General features: G+C 33.6%; 1 protein-coding gene and 1 long non-coding RNA gene across 2 annotated transcripts; both read left to right on the top strand.

Annotated features, from left to right (window-relative positions):
* Nucleotides 1–1,140: 1,140 nt before the first annotated feature.
* Nucleotides 1,141–1,880, top strand: LOC133816090 (uncharacterized). Its single transcript, XR_009885007.1, has 3 exons — nt 1,141–1,426; nt 1,553–1,660; nt 1,780–1,880. It is a non-coding gene; the product is annotated as an uncharacterized LOC133816090 (long non-coding RNA).
* Nucleotides 1,881–2,609: 729 nt separating this feature from the next.
* LOC133814380 (regulatory-associated protein of TOR 1-like) lies at nt 2,610–7,114 on the top strand. Its single transcript, XM_062247347.1, has 5 exons — nt 2,610–2,675; nt 2,852–2,994; nt 3,320–3,398; nt 5,274–5,431; nt 6,980–7,114. Exons 1-5 carry the CDS (start codon nt 2,610–2,612, stop codon nt 7,104–7,106), a joined length of 573 nt encoding a protein of 190 aa, XP_062103331.1. The 3' UTR covers nt 7,107–7,114.
* The last annotated feature ends 318 nt before the right edge of the window (nt 7,115–7,432 follow it).

Here is a 7,432-nt window from a genome sequence, read left to right as displayed (position 1 = left end):
ATATGAATGCTTTAGAAAGCAGCAACCATCAAACTTTGATGGCGGATTAAACCTAATAGAATCATAAGAATGGCTTCTCTGGGTAGAATCTATCTTAGAACATATGCGATTAGGGAACAAAGACCTCTCGTGCGCTTCAAGTTTACTCAAGAAAGACACCTGCATCTGGTGGGATATAGTGAAGCAGACCTGAGATGTGAACATTATGACATGGGATGAGTTTGTCCAGGTGTTCAAGAAAAATCACTACAGTCCTGCGATTCTAGCCACAAGGGTGGAGGAATTCATCATACTTACTCAAGGGAATTTGATTGTGACGGAGTATGCCAAAAAATTTGACCGACTGGCCAAGTTTGCAGCGGACTTGGTACCCACCGAGACGCTAAGAATTCAAAGATTAGTAAAAGGACTAAAGCCAATGATAGCGGGAGACACGAAGCTAGTTCGGGGAGTAACCATATACGCAAAAACATTGTAAATAACCTTGGAAGCCGAAAATTAGAGGATAGAATCTGGAAAGAAGGTGTGACCAGGAGGGATGCATCGAACAGAATGAAAACAATAAGAAACATGATGGGTGTCAAAACTAGAAGGCTGACAAGAAAGGAAAATGTACGTCGGAAGGCAACATAAACAAAACACCTTTGATAGAATATCCCAGTGCTAAATCTTCAATAGAAAACATTAAGAAGAATGTCGATATAAGACCAAGGGTTGCTTGGAGAAGAGGGTCATCTCAAGAAGGACTGCCCAAAATTGAGAAACCAGAAGAAGGATGAGAAACTATTACCAGCCAAAGTTTTCGCTCTTACAAGAGGTGAGGCAAAAACTAGCAAAACTGTAGTATCAGGTCAGATCACTATCTCTGGCAAATCATGTAATGTTTTGTTCGATTAAGGAGATAAACATTCTTTTGTCTCTATGAATATGATTGATAGCTTAGATAAACCATGCAAACTTTTTAGAGATAAGTTTGTCACGGAATTACCACTACACCAAATACCTTTTTCTATAATACATAATTATAAGCTAATTGGAAAAGTATTATAATAGGTAACCTAAAAGTTAGAAAGCGGTATATTAAAATTGAAGGAAACAATTTTTTTTTTTGGGTAAAGTTAAAATGGAGGGAACCCCCTCGGTTTCTGCCTAGCCCTATTCTCTCAAAACCCAATCCCTAATGATGCCTCTGCCTCTTTCTCTCACACTTGGTTTCTCAGTTCCCTCTCCATCGATCTTTCTCTCGCTCTCTCTCTCCGTCATGCGAGCTGTTGGAGCACACCATGCCAGAGGAGCACTTTCTCCATTCCGTTTAGTCGCTGGAGCACACTGGGATGAGTCATACCAGTACAAGTCACGGTGCACTATCTCCCTCACACAAGTCATGGCAGTATCTTCCCAGCTGAAGAAAGAACAACTTTGTGAGGTATTTGTTTTTTTTTTTTCTTATTTACTATTTTTATCATTTAATTTTCTTGTATCTTTTTTCTTCTTATTTACTATTTTGTTTTAGCAACGATATATAAGGGAATTTGGATTGGAAAATCTGCAGGGATCATGACGAGGCGACCTTTGGTCTTGTAGCTTGACAAGACAAACGAGGGAGCTCAGAAATACGCCGAGTTTCTTCACCTTTGCAAGAGGAGATTCATAGATTTTGGTATGTGGTGTATAACTTAAAAATAAATTTGATTCGTAACTGTTTGTACATGATCAACTTGTTGCTCATTCGTTCTAGTGTTGATTTTTAGCTTGATAACTTGTGTTTACATGAAACAGGAATTGATGTTCAGTTTTTAAGTTACATAATTATTTTGCCAAAACTTGAGAAGAGAGCTGGCAATTAGGAGTTAGAAAATCTGAGGTCAAATTTAGGTAAAGTTCTCTAAACTTCTGATTTTTATGAATTTGATCCCAGAAACTTGGCCTCTGTTTTTGGGGAAATTTCTCATGCATGCCACTAGAAGTGTTGTCTTCATCCATGTTGTGTTGTTTGTCCCCAGCTAAGAAAGATACACATTTTCAGTCGAAGTAACAAAGTATTGTATGCTTGTTGTTTGATAAAATGACTCAACGAAACAAAATTAAAAAAGTAAACTTAGGCTTGTTTACTAATAAATTAATAATTTTTGGTAAAATGATTCAACGAAACAAAATTAAAAAAGTAAACTCAGGCTTATTTACTAATAGATTAACTACGTATTGTCATTTGAGGAGATTACTCTGAAGTTTATTACTGTGAGTGAACACGTAACTGCCAATTAATGTTCCCGGTGATTTTGTTCATTTAAATGATGGATGCATAGACTTTCAGTTTTATTAAGTACTTTGCCTACTGGCAGGATGCTTTGCAAACTTTTTTACTGCAAAAGATTGATAATCTTGCCAAAGGTGATAAGTGCCAAATAACAATGATATCAACTTGGGCAACTGAATTATACTTTGACAAGCTTTTATTACCAACGCCCCTTTCTTTTTTGGGTGTGTGTGTGTGCACACATAAAGTTTGGATTTAAGAACTCTGATTTCTCTCTTTATTTTTTGTCCTGCTGCCTAGATGGGTTACAGATTTTTTATCCAAAATGAGATATTATAAAAAAAATTGCATAATGACTAAAAGAAGAGAGCAAAAATTTCCCCAAAAGAAAAAGGATTCTAACACAAACAAACCAATAGTACAACTCAGCATAAAAAAACTAACTTATCTGATAGATATGAGTTCCAACTTTGTGAACACAAAATTATACATATTAGCATTTATGGCAGAGCATTTTGATTTTACTTTCTTGTATAATTTATTACTATTTGCTGTTGTTTTAGATAAATTTCAAACTTGATCTTTCCATTTCAGATAAATCGTCTACTCTTGGAAGATGACACTGCTTTGGATAACCATAGTTCAAAGTACCGATCAATAATAAAAGAGTTCTGTGCTTTTCTATGTGAATGCAAGGATGTGTTGGATGAGGCAACTACAATGAAACTTTTAGAGAGGTAACTATCTATAGGATCCTATGTAAGTTAATCACATTTTTCATAAGAGTATGAAATCAATAGCTAATTCTTTTATGTTTTTAGTTTAGATGGAAGTTTTGGTTAGTATTTTAGTCGCTTTTATCCGTGGATGCTTACCTCTAACATGACAGGTGTTGCGACAGTATGTGTCACTTTTTTTAAACATTAATAATAGTTGTGCATAAGCAGAGCTGTAATTAACTTCTTCTTTTTGTAATTTTTTTTTACATAATCACGTGATCTTTTTTATGTTCTTATTTAGATGAAATAACACTAGAATTAATTATTTAGCAATATGTTGCAGTTATGGCCGGGTTGAAGAGTCGATGTTTTTTGCCAATTTAAAGGAGCAGTATGAAATCTTAATTCATCATTTCATACAGGTGCTTCATCATTCTTTTCTGTTCCGCATTTCATTTTTGTGATTGCTGTCATCATAAATCGCATTTACTAATGTTTTATACTAGTTCTGTACTTTAATCCATAAATACACATACACACTTAGTATTGACATCTTCCTTCTTTATTTCTTTTTTCTTTTTTTCTTTTATAAGTAAATTTATCATCACTTGAAATCTATAAAATATGTTTATGTTCACTTTACGGCTGAGATATACATGATTATGTTTTTTTTTATTTTCCGTATAGGACTTACTACTTGTTAAACTAAAAAATTATTAGAACTATCGTTCTTTTCTATTGAACTTTTCAGTTCACTTCTATATCCTAGGCCAATTTTTTTAACTTGACAAGTATTTAATTTTATTTTCCCGTATGGATTCCGCCATTAGCAAGGAAAAGCAATGAATGCTTCTGGAAGTCATCTGTTTCTTTAGATCTTCAAGTATAGATATCCAAGAATTTCAATTAAAATTGATTTTTACCCCAGATTGTTTAATTCGCTTAAATCTTTGTAACACTTGATTAGAAACAACCAAATATATTAATAAATGACCCTCTATATAAATTACCTATATATAAATTACCTATAGAACTAGTTCTCGGAGTAAGCCTGAAACAAAAAGAAACAGCAGCCCAACTATTGGAACAAACAAACCTGGCCACCATGATTCCAAGTCTTGAATCAAGCCATATCAATTGGAGCCCGATCTTCCAACTCTAAAAAAAAATTCAACATGATACACATCATAATCATGAATAAAATGTATGTACAGAGTTTGCACGATTATTTCCTTAACATAATTCACTATGATTGTAGCTTGAATATTATGCTGGGTAGATAATTACTCTATTGGTACCAAGATAAAAATATCATAACAAAAAGATTAAAATAAACTAAAAAGGAAACCACTAAACCGGTACTCAAATAACACACAAGTAGAAGCAATTCTTATTGAAATAAAAACACACAAAACATAACTAATGATGTAACCAAAATAGTGTCAAACCATTAATGGAAGAAAATCACTGAAAAATGAAACACAAACTCAGTATCTAATCAAATCCATTTCTCATAAAGCACTGATATTGGTACTATAACAAAGAATACTTCAATTAAAAGTTACTAGAATGAGAAACTTAAGACTAAAAGGCTAGTTTGTTCCATATCTCTTTAGCCTCTTCCTCCAATGTTCCTCTTAAAGGAAAAAGTGTCTCTGGATTCGCTGTGTTAAAAGATGAAGTTTTGGGTTGTTGTGTGGGTTAGGAATAATAAAGTATTCATCCATTTTGTTTCTTTGATCTGTTGGTAGTTATTTTTTGTTTTCAAAATAATAAATTAAGCTGGGTTTTGGGTGATATTTTGGGGTGAGAGTTATGACTTTATCTCTTTTTGGTGTGTATTTTAAGACTTCTTTATCATGCATACGCTTTTAACTTTGTATTGAGTAGTTAAAAGTTATTATTTGATATACTCTTGCATTCGTTGGAAGGGAATATTTTCCAGTGCATATTAAGTTGGACTCTTAATCTCTGTTCTTATAGTGTCAGGATCTTAATATTAAGTTGTAAAGGATAGTCTGGCAGTGTGGGGATTTTTATAGTATTATTTTATATAGTTGTTCGATCTCACTAGAAATAGACACGATAAATGATTTCTACTATGATATGTATACATCACTCGCATTTCTACACAAATTTAGAGTTTGACTCACTCATTGTCATTATACGTACATGAATTCATTGACTCACTAAACTCTTTTATGTGCTACGTGACATGAATTCATTATCTGTAATTCAGATATTTATATATAAATATTTTTGTATATATATAGTGACTTGATTTGATGGTTTGGAAGCTTCATGATTGGGTTGCTTCTAGCTCCTCTGGATCCACAAGGGATTGCATTCTACTTGGAGCTTGTGAAGCACATGAGACTCTTCCACAAAGTGCTGAATTTCCTGCAGATGTGTTTACGTCTTGTCTCACAACACCTATTAAGATGGCTTTGAGATGGTGATCTTCTTTCCTTGTTTGTCTGTTAGGATTGCCTATCGCGTTTATGCATCTTTATTTGAGATCATGCAGTTTTCTGGTTTTCCCTTGTGGTGTTTATTCCATATTGGCTGCTTCCTAGTTATTTTTAGTTTGTCAATTGAAAGTCTTTTAGCTGTGTTGTTTGTTTAAAGCTGTAGGAAGTTAGAAATGGCAGTACTTTCTTATTAGCATGATTAGTGATACTGTAGTGTACTGTGCATGATTAGCATGCTATGAGACTGTATTATATTTTATGTAATTGTACAAATGTATATATTTCCATACTTAAGACATACATTCATTATAATGTCATCTGTGGATTCTGCTTACATTATATAACCATATTTTGACCATGTCAATCCTTTAGGCTTTCTTCAAGAGTTTGGATTTGTGCTTATCTCATTATTTGTTTTTATTTCTTTCAAATTTGTGATCAGTTTCTGATGGGTGCATTGTGTAACTATCAGATTTTGCTTGGTTTTATTTTCCGATGGAATTTACAGTTGCTGATAGATTTTTGGGACCAAGGACTAGTTCTTTCGTTAATCTTTGAAGATGCTTCATTTTCCATCTTTTATATTCGATGATAATTCATAACAAAGTTTACATGTTTAATAAACGTGTGACAGTATACACACACACACACATGCATCACATAGTTTTAACTAATGGTCATCATTTTAATCAGTTTCTTCATTTATCCTTGTTCACTTCATAAAGACCTTAAAATAATAAAACAAACAGATAAGTATCTATCTTAGTTTTCCATTTTCTTCTTTTGAAGTTTTCAATGTATCATATAAGAAAAGACTGTAAGTTTGTTGTTGTAAGCTTATGAACCGTAGATCATCTTGGGTTGGAATTTGGTATTTTATCACATTAGTTATACTGATATGCTACTATCATGGTCTACCATCTCTATACGATGATCAGATGCATCCTTATTGCTTGATTAAGTTTATGGTGCATAGATTAATAAGAGTTCATCAACAAGCTGGGTGAAGTTGGTTTATTATAATTTTATCTTAGGCTTTTGACAATTCTCACCTTTTTATACTCTGTGGGTTGTTGATGATTTTGTTCTTCTCTTCCATGTTTAGCATATTTGCTGGGGGAAGTTTTCTGATGTGTTTATTTCAATGTTTAGCATTCACCGCTATCTTTAGTTTTATAACAGGACCTGCACTTAGCTGTAATATCTGGGTCCTTGCCTATCAGTTTATATGTATGGATTATATATTTGATCTGACCAACTGGCTTATTAGTTCTTTTAGTTTTTGAGAATTTTGTTATTCTGCTGATTTTAATGGAGGCTGAAATTTCAGTTCTAATAGTACTGCCAGATTTTTCTTTCATCTCTTGATGTTGTCGATCTTGCTTCTTCCTTTTGAGACTTGTAAATGTACTATTCGGTGATTTTTAATGCAATTTTTCTTGTGTTTTTTGACTTTCTTTTTGTTCCCAAAATCGTATTTGGATTCCCATTGATTGAATGGTAGCAGTTTCATGATGCATCCTGTTTCTCAGGTTTTGCAGACGCTCATTACTACATGAATCTCTTTATGAGTCGCTAATTGATAAAATCCCGGGCCACCAAAATGACCGCAAAACACTTTTGGGGGGAATTAAATTGGATTTTCACTACAGTGACTGATACCATTGCATGGAACGTTCTACCACATGGTAATTTTTTCTTTCCTGTGGTTTGATGCTCTATGGTCTAACTTCTTTGAATTGAAGTACCCTTAAGATTCTTTTGGTGCTATATGTTTCTCATACCTTTGCATTCTCCTGCAGAGCTTTTCCAGAGGCTGTTCAGGCAAGATTTGTTAGTCGCTAGTATCTTTCGAAATTTTTTACTTGTTGAGCGAATTATGCGTTCTGCCAATTGTTCCCCAATCTCTCATCCATTGTTGCCGCCTACCCATCAGCATCACATGTGGTAGTACTAAAGGAAACACTAATGAAGTTAATACTTAC

The sequence above is a fragment of the Humulus lupulus genome, chromosome 2, assembly GCF_963169125.1.
Source record: "Humulus lupulus chromosome 2, drHumLupu1.1, whole genome shotgun sequence".
NCBI classification, from domain to species: domain Eukaryota; kingdom Viridiplantae; phylum Streptophyta; class Magnoliopsida; order Rosales; family Cannabaceae; genus Humulus; species Humulus lupulus.
The sequence above is the reverse complement of the archived record's forward strand: the minus strand, read 5'-3'. Positions and strand labels throughout refer to the sequence as shown.

Coding starts and splice junctions, on each gene's coding strand:
- LOC133814380 (XM_062247347.1), top strand. CDS start 2,610: ATGACTAAAAGAAGAGAGCAAAAATTTCCCCAAAAGAAAAAGGATTCT. Junction 2,995..3,319: donor ACAATGAAACTTTTAGAGAG/GTAACTATCTAT, acceptor AATATGTTGCAG/TTATGGCCGGGTTGAAGAGT. Junction 5,432..6,979: donor ATTAAGATGGCTTTGAGATG/GTGATCTTCTTT, acceptor CCTGTTTCTCAG/GTTTTGCAGACGCTCATTAC.